The sequence below is a fragment of the Nomascus leucogenys genome, chromosome 24 (genome assembly GCF_006542625.1).
Source record: "Nomascus leucogenys isolate Asia chromosome 24, Asia_NLE_v1, whole genome shotgun sequence".
Classification (NCBI taxonomy): Eukaryota; Metazoa; Chordata; class Mammalia; order Primates; family Hylobatidae; genus Nomascus; species Nomascus leucogenys.
Window position 1 is genome coordinate 21,919,194 of NC_044404.1, and position 24,107 is coordinate 21,943,300.

Sequence of the window (24,107 nt, forward strand, 5' to 3'; positions counted from 1 at the left end):
GGCGGATCAGACTAGCCTCCAGGTGAGAACAAGGAGGTGGGGTACGGGATGCGTGATCGTCCTGCACGCCGCATTGCCAGCCACCTGCCCAGTGGGTCCTGACCGTCCCAGGCTGCAGAGTGATGACCAGCCCAGGGCCACACAGGTTGTAAATGGAGGATGCTGGGGTCATGGGGACCAGGGCTCGGGACACACCCAGCCCATCTCTTGAGGCACCACCTTGTGGAACTTCATGGGGCCTCTTTAAGGACCAGTGGGAAGAAGCACGGTCTCACACCCCACCCCTCTGCTCCCAGCCTCGCATCCTTGGCTCACCTCCCGAGATGCTGTCAGCCAGCATGTCCTCATCATCAGAAAGGTACGAATGTGTCCAGCGCATTTGGCTTGCTGTGACGGTCTCCGTGTCCTCAGGCAGAGACAAGCCATCGTATGCCCTCAGCCCGTGGGTCACCTATAAGTAAACGAGAGCCGACTGAGTCTCTCCAGCTCCCACTGAGCCCCACGGTCCTTCCCCTCACTTCCAGGGGGACCCAGAATCCCACCCTCAGGCCCTCTAGTGGTTAAATTTGACCTAGTATGGCTCGGTGAGCCAGGCTGGGGCTGAACCCCTTTGACTCAGTTTCCCCAAGTCCCATTAGCCCCTGGAGGCTTCAGAGCCCAACCTTGTACATTCCGAATGAATCCCCAAATAAAGCAGACAATAAAACGTAAATCACTTTGGTAAGTAAAGACTCCTTTTCCTTTGGAGAAGGCAAGGGACACCCAGGACATGAGTGAGTGGATGGGGGGATGTGGGCAGGTAAAGGGGTGACTTCGGCCAGCGCAGATGGGGGGCACAGGCAGGTGGAAGGCTGGCCAGGGTCAGCATGGGTGGGGACACAGGCAGAAGTTGAGGGCGAGCTGCTCAAAGCTGTTGCCTCCCCAGGCAGCTCCTTCCCAGGCCATTTGGCTCCTCTTCCTGCCTCACTCTGGCCTGCCCGTCTCCAGGCTGCAGGGAACACATTCCACTGTGTTGGAGAATTAGCTTTGGCACATGCAGCCACACTGACAGGCTCATCCCTGGGCCCAGCAGCGCGGAGGTGGAGCTCAGCATCTGGGCTGAATGGGGACAGGCGTGGTGTCAACTCCACGTGACCTCAGGCTGCTGCCGAGCCCAGGATAAGCTCCACCTTGGGGCCTGCAAACTATGTGGGCCGGAGCAGAAGGGCCCCAGCGGCCATAACACCTGCCTTCTCAGGTGTGGGTCGGGGCAAAGAGTGCCTCTTTCCCCCTAGACAAGATCCGGATGATTCCAAAGCAGTTTTACCAAATAACTTAGAGGAAAACAAACCCAGGGGAGCCCAAGGGAACCCCGTGGCTCACAAGTGTGCAGATTTCACGATGGCTGGACCCCAGATTCCACAAGCACAAGTATGCACAGACTGGTAATGGCCTGGCGTGAGGGCCTCAGGCCCTGCCCTGGCCTTAAGCCAGAAGGAAATGGTCTTGCTTTTGAAAATCAAACCCACAAGGGCTAGACAAGGTAGTGAGGTCCAAGCCAGAGCAAAGGCCAAGAAGGAGAAAAAAACAAAGAGCCAGCCAGGCCCCCTTCCCTCCCCACCCCTACTGCTCCCACAGTGCATGTCCCTCGCGCCTCTGGCCTTTCTCACGCCGGGCCCTCTGCTGGAATGCCCTTCCTCTCTTTGTTTCTCAGGCGAACTCCAATGCATCCTCCAAAATCAGCTTAAATACCACCTCCCCCACCTACTCAGGAATAAGGAGGAACAAACGACTGATTGATACGCGTGGATCTGAAAGAAGCCAGACACACAAGACTACAAACTATACGATTCCATTTACATGAACCCTTAAGGGTGAAAGTCTAATCCATAGTGACAGAAAGATCAGTAGTCGCTTGAGACCAAGGGCAGGCTGGGGGTGACTAGGAAGGGGGCACAAGAGACACTTCTGGGGTGATGGTTCACTGGGCATACATATCTCATTACTGACTGTACCCTGAAAATGGGTATATTTTGTTGTGTGTATTTATGCCTAAATAAGGATGACTAGAAAGAAACTCTCCTTGTCCCAACTCCTTGCTGTTCACAGTGACCTCAAGCCCAGTCTGGTTCTGGGCCCTCCTGGGCACACAAGGTTATTGTCTGTACCTCCGTTGGAATGGAAGCACCTTGAAGGCAAGGGCTGTGATGAATTCATCTCCACCTTTTCTGCACCCCGTGCTCAATAAATACTTGAATGAATGAATAAATGAATGGACAAAAACGTCATCACCTATGAATTCCAGTCACTCCTTGAAGATGACTTGCTTTGGGGAGGCACCACCTACCTCTGTGCAATCTATAAGCATCTCCTGTCCTAGGCTGTGAGCTCCCTGGGTGGGGGAGTGCCTGGGTGCCATTTGTTCATCTTTGTGTTTGCGGTGCTCTCAGACCTTGGGGAAGGTCTGCATTGTCCACGTCTTATTCCTGCTTTGGCCTAAAGCCCTTACCTCCCAACAGTCCACGGGCAATGTTGCCTCCTGTTCCTTCTCCTCTCCCTGCCCTCTCCCTGTGCACAAGCGCCCAACCCTGTCCTCCTGAGTGCTGGCCTGTGGACGTCTAGGCTGTGCCCGTGGGATGTGCAGTCAGGAGTGGGCTTTAGAACTTCCAGGAGCTGGTGAGAAATGCAGATTCCTGGGCTCCTTCTCAGAGACAGTGAGTCAGGTTCTTCCATCCCAGGAGGGTGGTCATAGTTGTGCATGTCCAGGGGATTCCCACAGCCGCTGGTTAAGAACCATAAGACCAGCCCCTACCAGGGACTCTGCCTCCTCCCCTGGGTGGGGTACAGGGCAGTGTTCCCACTGGCTGGAGCACGCCTGACTGACCCATCGTGGGTATGAGGCTGGGACTGGTGCAGGGGCACTGACTCTGGTTAAGAGGAGATTTGAGGGGTCCCCTCAACCTGGTGGGGGGCTCTGTCAATGCCAATCCCCCTCCCATTGCAACCAAGGTTATGGAGGGCATGCCTGGAGCACCGTGACTCCCAGCATCTCCTAGGCACTGCCATCTAGAAAGGAAAACCTAGTGGTGAATGACGAGCAAGGTCCAGAGCTTTTCCCAGAGAGTAGGGAGCTGGTCGGGGGGTGGTGGCAGGGGTGGCCTTGGGACCAGACAGGAAATAGCAAAGTGAGATTCAACATGGAAAGAAAGCCAGGAACACACATCTGCAGGGAGAGGGGAAAGAGAGGCCAGAGCACGTCGGGACTTGGACAGAAGTACCCCACGCTCCACCAGAGAACTCCAGAGCACGGATCCCTCCATCTGCCAGTCTGCTCTTGCTTGCAGCCCCCACCCTAGGGTCTGAGGATCCAGTGTCAGATCAGGACCCATAGCAAGGAATAAGTCAGCAAGAGCAGAGAGTTCATTTGTAAAAAGCCGAAGATCAAAAGGTTCCAGCAGCTGTATTTCACATCTGGGAGAGGAGATGGAACCAGACAGGAAAGAAGCTCCCAGAAAGAGCCAAAAGGAACTTGAGACATGACCATAGAAGGACTTTGGACCCAGAACGGGAAAGTCCAGGATCTGCTTGAGGAATAATAACAGCTAACATTTATTGGGCACTTACTATGCACCAGGCACTCCTAAACCAGGTTATAGGTCTTATGGGGCTCCACTGAGAAGGGGGGCAAAGAGAGCGGAGAAAGTCAGGTTACCTGTGGAAACTGGCATGTGGCAGGGCTGAGATTTGAACCCTGGTGGTCGGGCTCCAATACCTAAGCAGCTACCACTGTGCTATATCACCTCTGTGACCAGGGGTGTGCAATGAGGCAGATATGAGATCACTGGGAGTCACTCTTGCGAAGCCTCTCAGCCACACTGCATGCCACTTTGCAATACATTTCCTCAGCCTAGTACCACCTGAGTTGACAGTGACCCTTGGAGGAGGCTGAGGAGGTATGAATGCTCCCCTTTCCCAGTGAGCCCTGGGAGATGTGTCTGCCCAGACCACAGGTGAGGATCTGGCATCCCACCCCAAGCCTTCTGCTCACCAGGAAATGAGGCAGGGCTGGACCTCTGGGCTGGCCATGAGCCCTAAGCAGAGAGCAATACCAGGGAGCCCAGGGTTGGCCGGTCCCTGTCCCCAACCTGACCAGCTCTCAGAACGGCCCCATGGGATGCCTGATCGGGCAGTGGCCTGGGACCATGCAGCATGTGCCTCAGGTCCCAAGGAGGGCCATTAACGGCTCCAAGGTCAGAGGCAGAAATAGAACCCAGGTTTCCTGCCCTCCAGCCGGCCTCCGGCGGTGAGGGAGCCCGGCTTCCTCCCAGAGGAACCCAGCATTTCAGGCATGTGTTGGAGCCGGACGGGGAGCCGGAGAGGAGGGATCTAGGGGGGGCAGACCTCGGCCAGAGAGGAAGGAGCTAAGCAGAGAGGGGGATTTTCCAGACCCTGCAGTTCCTGGTTGGGGTGAGGGGGGGTGCAGGCAGCTGACTCAACCGGGCCCAGGCCAGAGAACTGTTCTAACAGGCTGAGAACAATTGCTTGGGGCCAGGACGCAGGCAGGGCGACCCCCAGTGGGCAGGCATTCCTTGAACACTGGCGGGACTGTAGGCGAGGGCTTCTGGGAGGCACCCAATCCCAGAGGTGGGCTATGTCCGGGCCCTCCTGGTGAGAACGAGGGTCACATGGAACTCCAGGTCCAAGCTGTGTCCTTGGGGACAATGAACGCAGGCTGGATTCTCCTCTCCTGGCCTGGGTGAGGATAAAGAGGCAGACGAGGCTGGCTAGGAAAGGACTCAGCACGGAGGAGAAAACCACAGGAGTGGGGCACAGAACGGAGAGCAGGCGGGAGAGGTACAGATACGGAGAGCAGGTACAGATCACTTGAGGCCAGGAGTTCGAGACCAGCCTAGCCAACATGGCGAAACCCCATCTCTACTAAAAATACAAAAATTAGCCGGGCGTGGTGGTGCATGCCTATAGTCCCAACTACTCAGGAGGCTGAGGTAGCAGAATTGCTTGAACCCGGGAGGCAGAGGTTGCAGTGAATCGAGATCGCACCACTGCACTCCAGCCTGGGCGACAGAGCGAGACTCTGTCAAAAAAAAAGTTTATAGCAAGCTCATTTGGTGCCAAGCCCTGAACTGAACTGACATGAAGCTATTCAGAGTGTGTTCACTCCACTTAGAGGGAAGAGTCCTGTGTTTCACTGTAGCAATATTACTGTTGTTTGATCATGGGGTGTAACCCCCAGACTCCAATGGGGATGTCACATCCCGGCTGGGCACATGCTCTATGTCACCTTCCTCAAACTTGAAAAATTCTGAATTCCAAAACACATCTGACTCGGAGGCTTTCGGTCAAGCAACTGTGGGCTCGTGTTATTATTATTTCCGTTTTCTGGATGAAGAAACTGAGGCTCAGAGATGATTGGCTGGGTAAATGGGATCAAGCAGGTAAGGCACTTAGTGAGGCGTTTACTTATAAAGTAAGTGCTTAATAAGCATTAGGATTAGTACCATGCAGGGGGTGCGGGGTAGGGGTGAGGGGTAGGTGTGGTTGAGGGGTGATGCATGGGGAGTGTGAGGTGTGGGTTCAGGCCTGGGGTGGCCTCCAGATCTGGGATGAAGGGAGGAGCCTGGCTGAGTGGGCGGGACCCTGGCAAGGGGTGGGCAGTAGAATTGGGTCCCATGGCTCAAAGTTGTCTGCCTGCTCAGAGGCTGACTCTGGGACCAACCCAGGGCTTTGGGCTTCTCCAGACACATTGTTCACATGCCTTCAGCAGCCAGTCCACCCCACCCTCCTTGTAGCCCAAGCCTGGGACTGAGCCCCCGACTGCCCCCGCAGCTAGGCAGGAAGGTCTGAGCACTACACGGTCCCCAGGGCGGCTGCAGCTGCCCAGGGCCAGGCTCCAGGCATGTGGGGATGGAGTGAGCTCACCCCATCAAAATCCAGAGACAGTGCGGGGGCGGGAGGACAAAAGAGCTCCTGCCTGCCCACTTGCCTCCCTCCCACGGTTACCATGGACTCTGCCTCAGTGCCCCTTCCCCTGCCCACTGCCGAGGAACCAGCAGACAATGTGACCCATGGTCCCCAAATCTCTGGGGAGGGACATGAACCCAGACAAGGTCCCCATCCCCCTCTGCCAGGATGCAGGCTCCTAGGTAGCCCCAAAACAAGTGTTTCCCCTACTCGGCTGCAACCCAGGCCCCAGATACAGGATCAAGGTGCCCTGCCCCACCCCCAGGCCACCCAGTGCCCTGTCCACAGGCGACAGACAGCACAGGGGAAGGAATCTGTCGGGGCAGCACTTTGTTGTACAAACTGCCAGGGGCGCAGAGCCCAACACAAAGGCCAAAAGGCCTTTAATCCCCTGGCAGTCTGAGAGGGGCGCCAGGCCGGAAGGGAGGTGGCCACAGCCTCCTCTGGCATGCCTGTGCTACCCGTGCCACTCGGGAGGCCTGCCAGCTTCTCACGCGGGGGCCCCCAAGGTGGCAGGAACTTCGCCAGCCAGTCAGCCAGGAGGAATACGGACCCCCCCAAAACAAGGAGAGGGTCCAACACGCATCCAGGGCTTCTTTGTGCCAGGGGCTGAGCTAAGGTCTTCATAAGACTTACGTCACTCAGATCCACCACAACCTCACGACGGAGACACCGGCGGCACCCTCATTTGATAGATAAGGAAACCAGGCTCAGAGAGGTACCGTTACCTGCCCCAGGTCACACAGCAAAGGCAACGGGAACGGAGTCTGAAACTAGGACAACCCTCTGCTGGGTTCATGCTTCTGTATTTGGCTAGCTCAGAGGCACAGCTGCCAGCAGGGCCCAGCTTCTGACCTCTGGCCCCTGCCCTCTGTAAGCTCGTATCAAGACCTGCAACCTGGCAAAGCTGCATTCCATCCAGGGATTCTTGGGAGCGCTGGGGCAGGTCGGGGCCTTCAGCCAAGGCCCAGAGGGCGGGAAGCTGGGATCTGGAGTTTCTAGTCCCAGCTCAGCCCCACACTCACGATGTTGCCTTGGACAAGCCCCTGCCTCCTTTACCTTTTAGCTAACTTTAGTGAGTCCCTACTGTATGCATTGGGCATCCACACCCACCATCTCAGTCCACGTGAAGAACACGCGGAAGGCAGTGACTTTGATCTGTTTTGAGCATTGCTGCAACTCCACGACAGAAAACACACAGCAGGTACTAATAAATCTGCGGACTCACAGACAAACCAAATGAATGAACCTGCCCAACAGCCCTGAGGTGGAAATTAACCCACCTGACAGAAGAAAGCTAACTCCAGAAGGAGACTTGCCCAAGATTACAAAGCTTGAAAGTGCCAGAATTACCTCTAGTCCTCAGTTCCCATTAACACAACAGAGGCCACAACACTTCATCCCAAGGGAAAGAGGGGACTAGGTCACAGGAGCCCTGAAATCCATTCTAAGACACCCCCTGTCCTTGCATAACAATCCCTCCAAGACTTAGTTCTCTCTGCTATGAAATGGGAGCAAAGGGCTGGGCACGATGGCTCACGCCTGTAGTCCCAGCACTTTGGGAGGCAGAGGCAGACGGATCACCCGAGGTCAGGAGTTCGAGACTAGCCTGGCCAACATGGTGAAACCCCATCTCTACTAAAAATACAAAAATTATCGGGCTTGGTGGTGTGCGTCTGTAATCCCAGCTACTCTGGAGGCTGAAGCAGGAGAATCGCTTGAACCCAGGAGGCAGAGGCTGCAGTGAGCCAAGATCGTGCCACTGCACTCCAGCCTGGGCAACAAGAGCAAAACTCCATCTCAAAAAATAAATAAATAAAATAAAAATAAATAAAATGGAAGCAAAAAAAGGTCCCTGCTTTGCCTCCTTCCTGGGGCTACTGGGAGAGGCACGTGGAATGAGGCGGTGACCTCTTTGAGAGGCACAGTCCCAGTCTCTGAATCTGCCTGGCCCTTCTCCAGGCAGGCCCCATGTGGTCTCTGCCTTGGAGGCTCCTATGACATAGCTAGGGGTGGGCACACAACCCAGTCTGGCACTGACCAGGCAGGGGACTGGCGAGAACACTTGACCACCAGCCGGTGGGGCAGAGCAGGCTGTGCTGTCAGACACCCCCAAGTCCGGGCCACCCTGGCCATATTCTAGCTGGGGGGCTTCAGCTTCCTCATCTGTAAAAAAGTAGAATCGATCATTCGGTTCAATTCAAGTCACTTCAACCTTGACTTACTGGGTACCTACTATGTGCTGGGCCTGGGGGACAAAATGTGAAATGGACACAGAACTCCATGTTCCTGGGGGACACAGGCCACGGAACCACGTGCTGGCAACACCACGCAAAGACAGTGCTGAAGGGGAAGGACAGGGGCCGGCAGAGCCCAGGGGAGGGTCCCCTCACTTAGGGAGGTGGCTGGGAGGCTGGGGAAGATTTCCAGAAGAAATGCTAACTCAGCTGGGCCTGAGAGATGACTTCACCTGAGTAAAGCGGAGAAGGGGAAGAGTGCGGACCAGGTGGAGGGGAAGGCACACGCTGAGGCTGGGGCTGGAGAGGGCAGGGCACGTTCGCGGGGTGGGAGGAAGCCTGGTGCAGCGGGACACGCGTGTGAGTGGCAGAGGAGTCAAAGGCGGAACGAGTGGGCTTTTCCATTTAAAAGTGCTGCCCCTCAGTTGTGCTGCTGACCCGCTGCTAGTCACAGAGGCCAAGTCTCCCCTGTCCCCCACTCTCCTCCGTCCCCCACAGACACCCCAAGATTAGGTCTCCCCTGGTGCCTGAATGAGCTGCCTGCCAACTTACAGGGAACCAGGAAGCCACCGGGAAATGCCCTTGCCTCACCCATGTGCCAGGTGTAGCCAAGGCGGTGGGGGTGGCCCAAGCGGGAACAGTTTCTGGACTGGGCTGCCCAGCAAGCAGGTCCCTGGGGGTTGAACACTATCCGCCAGGCACGGCGGCTTCCGGCAGCACCTGCAGCTTTCACGTGCCGGCCTCCTGCACGCAGCCTGGCTTGGTTCTCAGGTTCTCCGGCTCCCAGCTGCCCTGCTGCCCTGGCATGTCTGTGGGGCTTCAAGGGCACACCAACCTGGTCGGGCCTGCCCATACCCTCCTGGGTCACTGCCCACAGATTTCATGAATGATGCCCCTTGCACAGTGCCAGGACTATGGAAGGATGGGCGGAATGTTCCACAAAGTTATGTTGCCATGAGACACCACTAACAACCACGGCCGCTTCCTGAACCTGTCGGGTTAGGCCTTCCCACGACTCCTGACTCACCAACGGGTGAGAGGAAAAGCCCTTATCATGGCCAACCAGGTTCTATGTAATCTGTCTACACACACACCCACCCACCCACACACACACATGCCACGCTCCAACCTCTTTTGCTACTGTGCTCCCCCAACTCCCTACCTTCTAAAACAGCCACATGCATCCCCTCAATAGTCCTCCAACACACCAAGCCCCCTGCCTGGGACACTGTCTCCACATATTCCATCACTCACTCCTCTTCCTCCAGTTTTTGCTCAAATGTCACCTTTCAGCCGCGCATGGTCGGTGGCTCACGCCTATAATCCCAGCACTTTGGGAGGCCAAGGCGGGTGGATCACCTGAGGTCAGGAGTTCGAGATCAGCCTGGCCAACATGGTGAAACCCCGTCTCTACTAAAAATACAAAACTTAGCCAGGTGTGGTGGCAGGCACCTGTAATCCCAGCTACTTGGGAGGCTGAGGCAGGAGAATCACTTGAACCCAGGAGGCAGAGGTTGCAGTGAGCCAAGATCGTGCCATTGCACTCCAGCCTGGGCAATAAGAGTGAAAATCCATCTAAAAAATAAATTGTTGAATTAATTAATGAAGGCTGAGGCAGGAGGATTACTTGAGGCCAGGCGTTCGAGACCAGCCTGGACAACATAGAGACTCTGTCTCTACAAAAAATTTAAAAATCAGCCCGTTGTGGTGGTGCACACCTGTGGTCCCAGCTCCTTTGGAGGCTGAGGCAGGAGGACTGTTTGAACCAAGAGTTCGAGGCTGCAGTGAGCTATGATTGCACCACTGTACTCCAGTCTGGACAAAAGAGTGAGACCCTGTCTCTAAAAACAATTAATTAGTTAATTAATTAATGGGGTTTATAAGTGAGAAGCCTGAGGCTCAGAGAGCTAACTTGCCCATAGTCACAGGGTTGGAAGAACCAAGACTTGAACCTAAGACCCCTGACTCCACACCGGGAAGGAACTCCATACCACCTGGTCCCGCCGATGATGCCTGGGATTTTCCTGCTGGGAAGCCCATCTCTGGGGTGACGAGAGGCTGCCCAGAGCAGGGGCCAGAGCTCTGGCTCCAGGGCCTTGCGCAACACAGCCAGACAGCCAGGCCTCAGTGACTGTACTCAGCGCTTGCTCCCGTGGGCATTGGCAACAGGAAAAAACAGGCTGGAACGGCGGCCCGGCAGCTGTGGCCAAGGAGGTCGGCTCCCCCTGCCCCCAGGCCGGGCTTTCCTCATCTGCTGTATAGAAGAGGAGGAAGGGGCAGGCAGGGCCAGGCCCATGGCTGAGATAGGCCTGTGGACAGCAGAGCTGGAAATCAGAGCAAGGGGTCCTCGTCCTGAAGCGCCCTGTGTCTGCTTTCTTCATGGTAACGTCCTTTCCTGGACACAGAAACTCTGGGATGGGAATAGGCGCGGGGGAGACAAACACATCTGGGAAAGGCTGATTACACAAAGCTGAGCTGCCTCCCTAAGTCCTAAATGACTGACGCAAAATGATGGGACTAGGGGGTTGGGGGGGGTCACATACAACTATTTAGTGTTTCCCAAGTTGCTTAACTTGGAACCCTTTATTTATGCAAGGCTCACTAGACTAGGGTTCCACAGAACACACTTTGGGAACACCATCCCAACCATCCCGCCTTTCCCTCAAGTTAGCCTTAAGTAAGATTTTAGATGCAAGATATGCTCCCCAGTACCCAGGGGCTCTGTAAAGGAGGCTCTTGAAGATAAGAAAAGCCGCAAGGCCCCATGGAAGGAAAAGTGGGCTGGCGGCAGGGTAGCTGGTAGTAGGAGGGGTGTGTTCTCTCTCCTCAGGGTGATTGACACCTGTCACCTGAGAAATCCAGACACAGCCTGAGTCTTCCCTCCTTGGCCATCAATCTGCTCTCTCAGGGGGTGAATCCTGTTGGAGGTGAAAGAGAAGGTAGGCCAGCACCCAGTCATTCCTGGTCCGCTGGGACCCTCCAGAAAGTCTGGAGGTACCTGTGCCCCAGAGAGAAAGAGAGCTTCGTTCAGCTGCTCAGTGCAAAGACCGGGGCAGGGGCTCACTCCCAGGGCCCAGGACCATGCAGGCGAGGGGGTGCTGGTGCTCTTCAGGGCAGCGACTGAGAACAGGGCTCCCAACCAGCTCTGCTCGCTTGGGCGAGTCCCTTCCCTTCTCTGGGCCTCAGACTCCCCTCTGTCCGATGACAAAGCAGCCCTAGGTCATGGCTCTCCAGTCCATCCTCAGCAGCCTCAGGGCCACTCTGGACAGGAGTGAGGTGGAAGCGGGGCACCGTTAGAGTTTGGGCCCCTTCCCAAACACTCACTTTCATCAAAACACATCCAATTTTTTTTTTTTAACAGGGTTCTGCTCTGTCGCCCAGGCTGGAGGGCAGTGGGCCTCCTCAGGGCTTCCTAGGATCAAGATATCCTCCTGCCTCAGCCTTCCAAGTAGCTGGGAGTATAGGTGTACATCACTACATCTGGCTAATTTATTTTTTGTAGAGATGAGGTCTCGCTATGTTGCCCAGGCTGGTCTCGAACTCCTGGTCTCAAGCGATCCTCCTGCCTCGGCCTCCTAAAGTGCTGGGATTACAGGCATGAGCCACTGTGCCCGGCTACAAATCCACCTCTTTCCTTTTTATATTCTCACCTTCTATATAAATATCTGGTTCAGCCCTTGGTTAGCTGTGAGGCCATGGGCAAGTCATTTCTCCTCTCTGTGCCTCCGTTTCCTCATCTGTAAAATGGGCACGATCATTCATAGTAATAATATCTATCTCATACGGCTGTTGTGAGGGTTAAATACAAATGTAAAATGCTACAAATAACACAGCACATGGTGAATGTTCTATAAGTGTTTGCTGCCTTTCGGCCGGAACCTCCATCTTCCAGTAATTCGCCAAAATGACGAACACAAAGGGAAAGAGGAGAGGCACCCGATAGATGTTGCCAGGCCTTTTAGAAAACATGGAGTTGTTCCTTTGGCCACGTATATGCGAATCTATAAGAAAGGTGATATTGCAGACATCAAGGGAATGGGTACTGTTCAAAAAGGAACGCCCCACAAGCGTTACCATGGCAAAGCTGGGTCTACAATGTTCCCCAGCATGCTGCTGGCATTGTTGTAAACAAACAAGGGCAAGATTCTTGCCAAGAGAACTAATGTGCGTATTGAGCGCATTAAGCACTGTAAGAGCCGAGATAGCTTCCTGAGACGCGTGAAGGAAAATGATCAGAAAAAGAAAGAAGCCAAAGAGAAAGGTACCTGGGTTCAACTAAAGCGCCAGCCTGCTCCACCCAGAGAAGCACACTTTGTGAGAACCAATGGGAAGGAGCCTGAGCTGCTGGAACCTATTCCCTATGAATTCATGGCATAACAGGTGTAAAAAAAAAGAAAAAAGGCCTCTGAGCTGTAAAAAAAAAAGTGTTTGCTAAGATTACTATTGTTATTTTGATTAAAATAAGGGTCTCACTGCTTAATGAGTTTGAAAGCCATCAACTTAAATGATCCCAAAGCTTCCTCTGGCTTTGATATTTTAGAGCACTGACACTCTAAAACATCAGGATTCTAAAATTCTAGGCTGTGTCCCACCCGCAAAGGGAACAGGGCTAAAGGAGGGGATTACAAAGTCAGGACAGGCCGGGTGCGGTGGCTCACACCTATAATCCCAGCACTTTGGGAGGCCGAGACTGGTGGTCAGGAGTTCGAGACCAGCCTGGCCAACATGGTGAAACCCCGTCTCTACCAAAAAGTACAAAAATTAGCCGGGCATGGTGGCACATGCCTGTAATCCCAGCTACTTGGGAGGCTGAGGCAGGAGAATCGCTTGAACCCGGGAGGTGGAGGTTGCAGTGAGCCAAGATGGCGCCATTGCAGTCCAGCCTGGGCGACAGAGTGAGACTCCATCTCAAATAAACAAAAACAAAAACAATGTCAGGACAAAGCCAGAAGGAGTCAGGCTGCAGAGACCTGCCCAGCAAAGGGTCATCATCACCATCATCCTCATCATTCATTTATACCTCTCCTCTTGCCCTGTTCCAAAAAGGCTGCAGACAGCTTACAAAGAGGCACACTTAACAGCCAAGAGAATATTAACTAAAGATACGTAAGAAAAACTCAGGCAGGGCAGGCAGATGGAGCCTGGAGTGAGGCAAGCAGACAGCACATGCTGAATCCCAGAGATCTAGGAAAGGGACAACTCATGTGGCCCTGAGCTTGCCAGCAGCCAATGGGAAGAAGGAAACCTGACCAGTCCCTAGATTCCATGTCTCATAATGTAAAAACAAACCAGTTGCTTAGAAAAAGCACAACTATCCCTGATACTGAGAGCAGGGAATGTCCCAAGGGACAGGCTTGTCTGGCACCCTTCTCTGCATCATCAGTGGGGCTGGCATCCCCTCAGAGTCTGCTGACCATGACCTTTTGAAGCTGAAGCCAGGGGCAGAGTCTACAGTGATCAAAGATTCAGGGAGCTGGAATAGCAGTCCAGGCAGTACCCTACCAACCTCACCCCAGCAGCCTTGGTCTAGGCAGGATTACCCATCACTCCCCAAACCCGAACACAGCCAGTGCCCAAAATAGCTAGAGCAGGAGAGGGTGCCAAGAGGCCCTGGCAAGGGCCTGGGCTAGGCCTACCTACAGGAGGGCCCAGTGGGCCAATGTACACATACCTCTGATGCACAAAGAGGCACCTTCAGTCAGGCACAGAGCCGTCCCTGGGAGTCCCCCACCCACCAGGCTCCCCCCTCAGCTGCACGTTGCTCACACAGAACTTGAGCTGCTGCTCCACCCTTCCCACAAAGCAGGCCTTCCTGCCTGAGCCAGACTGGAAAAGCCTTCCACAGAAATGCCATCGCACCATATAGGGAAGTGCCTGAAGACCTCCCCGCCCCACCTCCAGAATCTGCCAGAATCAGCCCCCTCAGGATCCTCCATGGCCATGTTGGTTCCTCCCTGGGTCCCCCAGCTGCAGACCAACACAATGGGGGCTATTCTGAGCTGCACAGGGTATTTAAAGCTCTGACTGGGCCTCCTCCCTGGGGAACAAAAGGCCTTGCCCTCCGTAAGACCTTCCTGAAATTGTTCCTGACCAGACTGTGGTGGCTGCATCCTGTACTGTTCCCCACCTCTCCTGCCAGGCCCTGAGGCCGTGTAAGATTCAGCGCAAAATGCCTCCTCCAGGAAGCCCACAGGGCTGCCTCCTGTGCCCAGCAGCACTGCCTGAGACCCTCAGAAAAGCTAGGTCCTGGCCCAACTCTGCCATCGATCTTCTCTGGGTCCCAGTTTTCTCATCTGCAAAATGTGGATGTGAATCCCAGCGTGTGAAAGCACGCCAGAGGCTTCCATGGTTAGGATGAGTAGTGTCTCTCCAGCCACCTTGTGAAGCAGAATATAAGCAGGAACAGGAATTGGTCTGTTTTGTCGCTGCCCTTTTTCTAGCACCTGGCACACAGTAGGTGCCAAATAAATATTTACTGACTGATACAAATATTTGTGGAATGTGTCTGTAGCCTCCATAGAACCACCCAGAATGCCAGGCACACAGGTGGCTAATACCCTCGATGGTAACGTTGCCAGCTCTCAGCTTGAGCACAAAGAGCAGCACATCAAGCCTTATGCTAAGTACTTGATGTTAATTATCTCATTTAATTTGCTCAACAATCTCAAGAGGTCGGTACCATTATCTTATTTCACAAGCAAGAAAATGGGAGTTCCAGTCCAGGTGGTTAAGCAGCTCGCCTGAGGTCCTAAATGGCCAAGCTGGGAGTCAAGCCCAGGAGCCCTGAGGCCCCCGGCATCCTGCGCAAATGCACATTGAAGAAAGGCGGTCGGAGAGCACTGGGCGGGGAGCCAGGAGCCTGAAGTCAGCCACTAAGCTGTGTGACTTCAAGCAAGCTGCTTGGCCTCTCTGAATCAGTTTTCTCTTACATAAAAACAAGGGCATGAATTCCTCTTCTTCAGGTCGTTGGTAGGATCAAAGGAACCAAAGGATGTGACTCTGTCTCCCACACTAGCCCCAGCCCCTCCCCAGGGGCAGCAGCAGCTGTGAAGGATGGTGGGAAGATGTACTGGGAGGAGGGGGCTACCCAGAGCTGGCTCTGGAACAAAGCTCTGCAGCTGCTGACAACAGCTGGGGAGAGCTCTGGGCCTGGCCCAAGCAGGGGGAGAAGGGGCAGGCTGGGAAGTCACCTCTGGCCCTCCTCTGTCACCCTTCCCTGCTGACAGCTGCCGAGGCCTCAGGGCCAAAGGCCCCAGAGCAGGCAGGGAGTGGGGGTGTGGAGGGGGCGGGCGGGCTGGCTGGGGTCATCTCAGTCCTCATGCTGTCAACTGCTCAAGCCTCAGGGTGCCTGGCCCCGCTGTCCCATCGCACAGCCCTTTACCCAGTTCCCTGGGAAGCCTGGGTGGAGAGGCCAGAGCAAAGGTCTGGAGTTGAACATGCCTTAACTGGAGCCTGGCCTGTTCCAGGGCCCCCGTGGGGAGGTGCAGGGCTGGGAGGGAGGGAGTCCTGAAGAGGCTTGCAATTTTCCTGGTGCACAGCCCCACTGCAGGCCCTTCAGGAAACGTCCCTGGAGGCTGTAAGCTTGGCCCACCCCAGCCCATCTCAGCCACCTCAGCTGCCGGCCAGCCCAGCTCCACTCCCAGTTCGGTGCCAAGCCTTTCCAGCCCGCTCCAGCCCACGCAGCTCTCTCTCCTCTGAACTCTCACATACCCATAATTACAACTGACCATATTTTCCAAAGCAGAAATCAAGAAACCACTGAACAAAGGATTTCTGGGCTACTTCTGAGTGTCAGAGGCAGCCTGGGAGATGAAGTTTGGATCCAGAGGTATTCAAATCTGTGAGACACGTTGATAGTTTTTTTGGATGACTACTATATCTATCAAATTTTATCAATAAATCAAAGCCATCCTATCCTAGGAAATGTGTGTTGGGCACATGCCACCCCATACCACTGTTAACTGTTGACTGGACACTTTAGCCTGGCAGCTTCCTAGCTGTGTGGCCCTGGGCAAATCACTTGACCTCTCTGAGCCTCTGTTTCTTCATCTGTAAAATGGGAATAAAAATGATCCCCCTCACAAGGCTGCTGTGAGAATTCAACAGGACAACCTAACTGCGAGTGTCGGGCACTTATGAGGTGTAAGTACCACTTCTTCCTTCTCTCCCAGGCCTATCCACCCCAGAGCTCACACACCAAGCGAGTGAGCTCTCCAAAGACCCCTGGGGAGAATGAGACATAAGAGAGACCTGCCTACAAAAGGTTCCAGTGCATTCCTGGATCCTGTACTGTCCGAGCTGGGAGGGATCACCTAGCCCAACACCTTCACTTATCAGATGGGGAAACCAAGTCCCAGAGAAGGGAAGTGAGCATGTTATGGGGAACCAACCAGACTTGGAGGGCCTGGGTTCAATCCCGTTTCTGACACTTCTGGCTGCTGGGAAACTTTGAGCCTCATTTTCGTGCCTCCCATACCCCCATAATGTTGGATTAATAATTATGGCTGGGCGCAGTGGCTTGCGTCTGTAACCCCAGCAATTTGGGAGGCCGAGGCAGGCGGATTACTTAAGATCAGGGGTTTGATACCAGCCTGGCCAACACGGTGAAACCTCATCTCCACTAAAAACAAAAAAATTAGCAGAGCGTGGTGGCACGCGCCTATCATCTCAGCTACTTGGGGAGCTGAGGCAGGAGAATCACTTGAACCCGGGAGGCGGAGGTTGCAGTGAGCTGAGATTGCGGCACTTGCACTCCAGCCTGGGCGAAAGAGTGAGGCTCCATCTCAAAAAAAAAAAAAAAAAAAAGCTGGATTATGGATACAGAGTGCTAAGAATGGTGCTTTTGGGCAGCCGTGAAAAGAGAGAGGAGCCTCCCAGCAACTCGACGGCAGAGGCAGATCCAAGATCCAGGACCCAGCCTCTTGGTTCCTAACAAAGGGTCATTTACCTTTCACGAAGCCACTTCCTCCTCTCCTTGGGGCAAGGATTCTCAAGGGCCAGGATAAGGGGCTACACAGATGAGGCCTCTGGGAGGGTGGCAATGGGCTAGGTCTTTGTGGGTGTGCTAAACAGGGCCAGAGCCCTCAGTCTCAATCTCTGGCCCCCAGAGCTGGTCCCTCCAGCCTGTCTTCAAGCCCCAGTCAGACAGGCCCAGCCAAGGAAATGGCAGGAAGGGCTGGCAAGGGAGGGATGCATGTCCTTGGCAGGGAGAACACGACATCCCAGGGACTCGGGTTACCGGAAATGGTAAATCTCCCCACTGCCTGTCACCTTCGACCAGGAATGTCTGCTGCCCCAGGGAACATCCTGTCCACCTGCCCTCAGACAGCTCAGGGACAGCCAGGAACCTGGACCCACTCTCTGCTCCCTGCCCCACCCCCAGGCCTTAGGTTAGCTGCTGAGTCCCCACAGCCAAAGGGTACCTGTCATTCTGGGGCAGTGAGCCCGGCTGCAACTAACTGACCAATCCCAGGGAAGGAGCCATCCTAGGAAATGTGTGTTGGGCACAGGGAAGGAGGAGAAGGCTAGAAGGGGAACCCCCAAAAGATTGAGAGCTACCCCCAAATCTGATCCATCCAATCCCATCATACGTGGATTCTGAGTCCCCAGTTTGGATGAAGGCTCTGATCTCATAAACCCAACACAGGAGGCAGTACAGTGTGAGTTCTGGGTGGGACCAACCGAGCCGGAGGCGTGGCTCTGCCGCCTGCCAGCTGGGTGGCTCTGGGTAAGGCACCGCAGTGCCTTCCGCCCTCATCTCTAATACATAAGTGACAGCAGCCTGTGATAGGAACCTGTGAAATTTGTGGCGCTAAGCTGTGAGTCATTTAGCCCAAGACCTGGTGTGTAGCGAGGACCCAGTAAACGGTGGCTATTAGGTATTGGGAAGTATTAGAAAGAGAAGGGGAAAAAAACAGTAATCGTTATAGGAGCAGGTACTACGAGCCACACAATGTTCTCTGCCCTTGCGGTGCTGACCTTCTACTTGGAGATGGATGGACCATAAATTAATACCCCAAATATACACGTCAAATGGTGAGAGTGCTCAAAAGAAAATACAGCAGGGTGAGGGGACGGGGAGTGGCCCATTGAGTGTTGCTATTTCCCTGGGTATGGAGGGTGACGCTGACAGAGTAAATCAGGTGCATACTTAGAGGAAGAGCACCCAGGCACCAGGAGCAGCATCTATAAAGACCCCAGAGGCAGAAGGAGCCTCAGAATGTTTTGGAAACAGCCAGGAGGCCGGTTATCTAACCCCCATGACTGCCCTGAGAACTAGGTGTCATTGTCTCTGTCCCCCCGAGGAGAATCCGGCAGGGCCAGGATCTGACCCTCCACGGCCAGGTGTCCAGGGACGACTCGCTGCAGAACTCCCATGGGGAGGAGCAGAAAAGGGAGAAAAGCGCAGGTTTCTGAGTCCAAGCTCTGATTCTTCCAGGGACTGGCCATGTGATCTCAGACCAGCTGCAGCTCCTTGCAGGGCCTCACTGTCCTTGTCACTCATGGGCTAGAGATGCCTGTCCCATCCACTTCGCACATGATGTGCCCAAAAGGAAGGGGAGGAGAAAGTATGGTGCTGGGAGGTGACCTTGAGCTTCCCTGGCATCTCAGGCCAAAGCTCCTCCCCGGGCAGGTGTGAATGCCAGGTGCAGACCCTGCCCACCTGAACCGCCCAGAGCAACCACCTGCCTGACCCCCAAAAGCTCACATCCTGCCTATGCCTGCCTGGGCCTTGTCCCACTCAGCACCCAGAGCCCAGCCACAGCCACAGCCTCTGTCCTGCACTCTGGTTCTGGGTGTCAGACATATCCCTCACCCCCAGGGCCCAGCCCAGGACCGGCTCCTTGTGTTCCTGACCAGGCGGAGGGTCCATGATTGGCCTTTGTTACCAAGGGTGCCAAAGCAGGCCAGCCCTCACGGGCACCCGGCCAGATCCTGAGGCCCAGCCAAGTGCAAACAGCACGCTTGGCGCCCTGATACGGGCGCGTTAGAGCGGGCAGGCTGCCCACTGCCCCCGTCACAACAGACCATCATCTCCGCCCTGCTGAGGGGCCCAGGCAGCCGGCACCTCTGCTGGGAGCTGGGGACTAGGGACTGCCAGGGGAGGCCTCCTCCCCCTCTCCCACTGGGAATGGGTAGTGGGAATACTGGAGCCTGGACATGGAGATTCCAGGTGCCAGCAGCTGAAAGGGCAGATAGGCAGACAGGCTGCAGGGAGCACGTGGGAAAATAACAGGGGCAGAGGAGCTGGATGAAGGCAAGTCATGGAGTTTTTCACATTATGGGTGTGGTCAGGCAAAGGGAGAGTGAGAGGCTGCCGAGAAGAAAGCAGGAAGGGCCCAGCAGAGAGAGGAGCAGCAAGAAGAACCAATGAGAGCTGGAACGGTTCCAATATGGGACAGGGAACCAGGGATAATGACCACAGCAACTCCTTCCAGCAATACCCAGCACTTAACATACCAGCGCTTCCGACAGAACTTTCTGGTGCAATGGAAATGTTGCGTGCCTGCACTCATCCAGTAAGATAGCTACTAAGTGCTTCAAATGAGGCTAGTGCCATCAAGAAACTGAATTTTTTGCCGGGCATGGTGGCTCACGCCTATAATCCCAGCACTTTGGGAGGCCGAGGTGGGCGGATCACCTGAGGTCAGGAGTTTGACACCAGCCTGGCCAACATGGTAAAACCACATCTCTATTAAAAATAAAAAAAATTAGCTGGGCATGGTGGTGTGTGCCTGTAATCCCAGCTACTCGGAAGGCTGAGGCAGGAGAATTGCTTGAACCTGGGAGGCAGAGGTTGCAGTGAGCCGAGATCACACCACTGCATGCCAGCCTGGGTGACAGAGCAAGACTCCATCTCAAAAAAGAAAAGAAAAGAAAAAAAAAGGCCTGGCATGGTGACTCATGCCTGTAATCCCAGCACTTTGGGAGGCCGAGGCGGGCAGATCGTGAGGTCAGGAGTTGGAGACCAGTCTGGCCAACATAGTGAAACTCCATCTCTACTAAAAATACAAAAAATTTGGTTGGGTGTGGTGGCTCACACCTGTAATCCCAGCACTTTGGGAGACCGAGGCGGGTGGATCATGAGGTCAGGAGAACGAGACCATCCTGGCTAACACGGTGAAACCCCGTCTCTACTAGTAATACAAAAACAAAATTAGTCAGGTGTGGTGGCGTGCACCTGTAGTGCCAGATACTCGGGAGGCGGAGGCAGGAGAATGGCATGAATCCGGGAGGCGAAGCTTGCGGTGAGCTGAGATTGCGCCACTGCACTCCAGCCTGGGCGACAGAGAGAGACTCTGTCTTAAAAAATAAATAAATAAATAACACACAAAAAATTGCCAGTGTGGTGGTGTGTGACTGTAATCCCTGCTACTCCAGAGGCTGAGGCAGGAGAATTGCGTGAACCCGGGAGGCAGAGGTTGCAGTGAGTCGAGATTGCGCCATTGCACTCCAGCCCAGGCGACAGTGCGAGACTCCATCTCAAAAAAAAAAAAAAAAAAAGAAACTGAATTTTTATTTAAAATTTTATTAATTTTAAATTTTGCATTAAATAGTCACATGTGACTAGCAGTTACCATATCAGACAGTGCAGATTATACCATCATTGATCCTTAGGCCAAGCCTGGAGGTGGAGCTATCTCCATTTTACAAAAGAGGAAACTGAGGTTTGCCAAGGCTGCACAGCTGTGGGCTGCAGAGGCAAAATCGGAACCAGGCCTGGCCCTGCCACAGGGCTCCCCACCCACGGTTATTGTCAAGGCTGGAAACGGCTAACGGAAATCGAACATGTGTGGTGATAAGGCTGCCTCGTTAATCAAGACATCAAGTCTGTCTGCTTTTGGCCTGAATTCTGTCAGCTACACCAGTTATCACATGCTGACCAGAAGTTCTGACTGCCTGTTTACAAAGGTCTTGGATTTTTTGACACTAAGAAAGGGCAGAATGGCTGGGCGCGGTGGCGCATGCCTGTAATCCTAGCTCTTCGGGAGGCTGAGACAGGTGGATTGCTTGAGCCCAAGAAGTTTGGGACTAGCCTCAGCAACATGGCGAGACCCCACCTCTATGAAAAATACAAAAATCAGCCAAGTGTGGTGGTGTGTGCCTGTGGTCCCAGCTACTCGGGAGGCTGAGATGGGAGGATCACTCGAGCCCAGGAGGTCGAGGCTGCAGTGCGCCATGATCGTGCCACTGCATTCCAGCCTGGGTGACAGAGCAAGAAGACCCTGTCTCAAAAGTAAACAAATAAATAAATAAATAAATAAATAAACAAATAAAAATAAAAGACAGGGCAGAATGGGGATGGAATAATCCCAGCTGGTCGAGAAGCCATGTCTTTAAGAACACTGGGAATCTTCAATGGCAAAAAAAGCTGGGCTTGGCCTTCTCCACCTGGTTACCCTGACCCCATCAGCCCCCTGAGGCTCCTAAGAACTGGACGACACCCACTCAGGGTAACACAGGGCACATTTGCCTGCCTCTAGGCCTTTAGTCATGTGGTTCCCTCTTCTTGGAATGCTGTTCCCACGCCCTTCGAGCTAATCTATTCATCCATCCTTCAAGGCCCACTCAATCACCACCTCCACTCTAAAGACTTTTGGGAACCCCTATAAAGACATCCTTCTCCCTACAAATATGTGGACTTAATTTCTACCTCAGAACACTAGAGATTCAGTCTTAATTATAATCACTTGAGTTAATGTCTCTTCTCTCCTGTTGGAACCAAAGCTCCTTGGGGACAGACACCAAGTTACTTTTTCATCTTTTAAACATATATATATTCAACCTTTAGATACTTCCTAATGTCCAGCAGCTAGGGGATAATAAACAAATACTTACTATGTTGAACTGAATTATAATATTGGCTTATAAGTTTGAGGACTCAATTTCTTATGGCTCTTCCCGAGTCTCCTGTGATCCCAGGAGAGGAGTCCAGACCCTTCCCTGCACTGAACTTCAATTTGTACCTCTGTAAAATGGGACAATAGGCCGGGTGCGGTTGCTCACGTTTGTAATCTCAGCACTTTGGGAGGCTGAGGCAGGCAGATCACCTGAGGTCAGGAGTTCGAGACCAGCCTGGCCAACATAGTAAAACCCTGTCTCTACTAAAAATACAAAAATTAGCAGGGTGTGGTGGCGCACACCTGTAGTCCCAGCTTCTTGGGAGGCTGAGGCAGGAGAATCACTTGAACCTGGGAGGCAGAGGTTGCAGTGAGCCAAGATGGCACCACTGCACTCCAGCATGGGCAACAAAGTGAGACTCTGCGGGAATTAAAAAAAAAAAAAAGAAAGAAAAGGAGGAGTGGGACAATAATAGTACCTGCCTTATTGGGAGAGTATTTGTACTTACTATATTTATGTAACACTATGTGCCAGATACTTGACAAACATTGAGTTATCTTCATAACAGCCCCACAAGATCAGTATTATTATTACTACCCTCATTTTATAGAGGAGGGAAGTGATGGTGAAACTAAGTAGATCAAAGAGCTAATGCAACTCAAGTGCTCAGTATAGTGTGTGGCACATGCTAGGTACTAAATAAATTGTATTAACAGTTGTGGAGTTTTATTTCTGAATAATAAAGGGTCTACAGAATTAGGGGAAATTGAGGATACTTCCCCAGGGCTGAGCACATAGTTAGCGTTCTCCAAATATTTGCTGCTAGACCGTCTCAGTCCCAGATGTACCAGTGATAGGTGGGAGAACCCTAACTAAGCCCAGGGCTGCCCCTCTCTGACTCCCCTCCCCACCGGGCTCCTCCCCCTCTCCTCTGATCTATAGGGCAGTGGCTGCTGCTGCCTGCCCCACAGGCCATGTCAGTAGAGAACCGCTTTCCTGCCCCCATCTTTCCCCAAAGGCAGGCAGCATGGAATGACTTTGGGGAAATGACCTTTGTCCAGCTGTGCCGAGCCTGCAGGTGAATGGAAACAAGAAAGTCTGATTAAGTCTCAAAGGGGCTGGGCACAGTGGCTCAGGCCTGTAATCTCAGCACTTTGAGCGGCCAAGGCTGGCGGATCACTTGAGGTCAGGAGTTTGAGACCAGCCTGGCCAACATGGTGAAACCCCATCTCTACTAAAAATACAAAAATTAGCTGGGTGTGGTGGTGCACACCTGTAATCCCAGCTACTTGGGAGGCTGAGGCAGGAGAATTGCTTGAACTCGGGAGGCGTAGATTGCAGTGAGCCAAGACTGTGCCACTGCACTCCAGCCTGGGTGACAGAGCAAGACCCTGTCTCAAAAAAAAAAAAAAAAAAAGTCTCAAAAGCAGGTAATACTCTCAACTTTCTCCAGTCCTGTCAGGGGCTTTGACACCCTATTCTTCACTGAACCCCCACCTGGACCAAAAAAAGGGAAGAAGGGAAGAATCTGGAAAGAGTATGAGCATTGATGGAGTTTCTATGGCAGTCATCTCTCCAGGGGTGGTTTTCAAGATGAAATGAGACAGCAGATGGAAAGCAGTCCTTCTCCAACTTAAACGAGTGTATGAGTCACTTGGAGATCTTGTCAGCATGCAGATTCTGAGTCAGTAGGTCCAAGGCGGGGGCTGAAACTCTGCATTTCTGACAAGCTCCCAGTTAAGGCCCGGGCTGCTAGTGCCTGGACCACCCTTGGAGTTACAAGGACATAAAGGGATTAATGCACGCAGTAGGCCCTCTGTAAAAGTGAGCTATGCCTTTGTTTCTTGTGATTTGATCTATAAGAAACTCTCCTAAGGGACTGGAACTGTTTTCTCTTTTTTGAGACAGAGTCTCACTCTGTCGCCCAGGCTGGAGTGCAGTGGCACAATCTTGGCTCATTGCAACCGCCGCCGCCGCCTCCCGGATTCAAGCGATTCTCCTGCTTCAGCCGCCCAGGTAGCTGGGATTACAGGCATGCACCACCACACCCAGCTAATTTTCATATTT

At 53.6% G+C, this 24,107-nt stretch overlaps 1 protein-coding gene across 1 annotated transcript in view; it reads right to left on the minus strand.

Annotated features, from left to right (window-relative positions):
• HSPG2 (heparan sulfate proteoglycan 2) overlaps window positions 1-24,107 on the minus strand; it is a 102,859-nt gene that overhangs the window by 73,175 nt on the left and 5,577 nt on the right. The window contains exons 3-4 of the mRNA XM_030805509.1: window positions 19,325-19,406; window positions 316-451 (exon numbers count right to left, since the gene is read on the minus strand). Coding sequence (XP_030661369.1) covers window positions 316-451; window positions 19,325-19,406 — 218 coding nt within the window. The remainder of the gene's footprint in view (window positions 1-315; window positions 452-19,324; window positions 19,407-24,107) is intronic.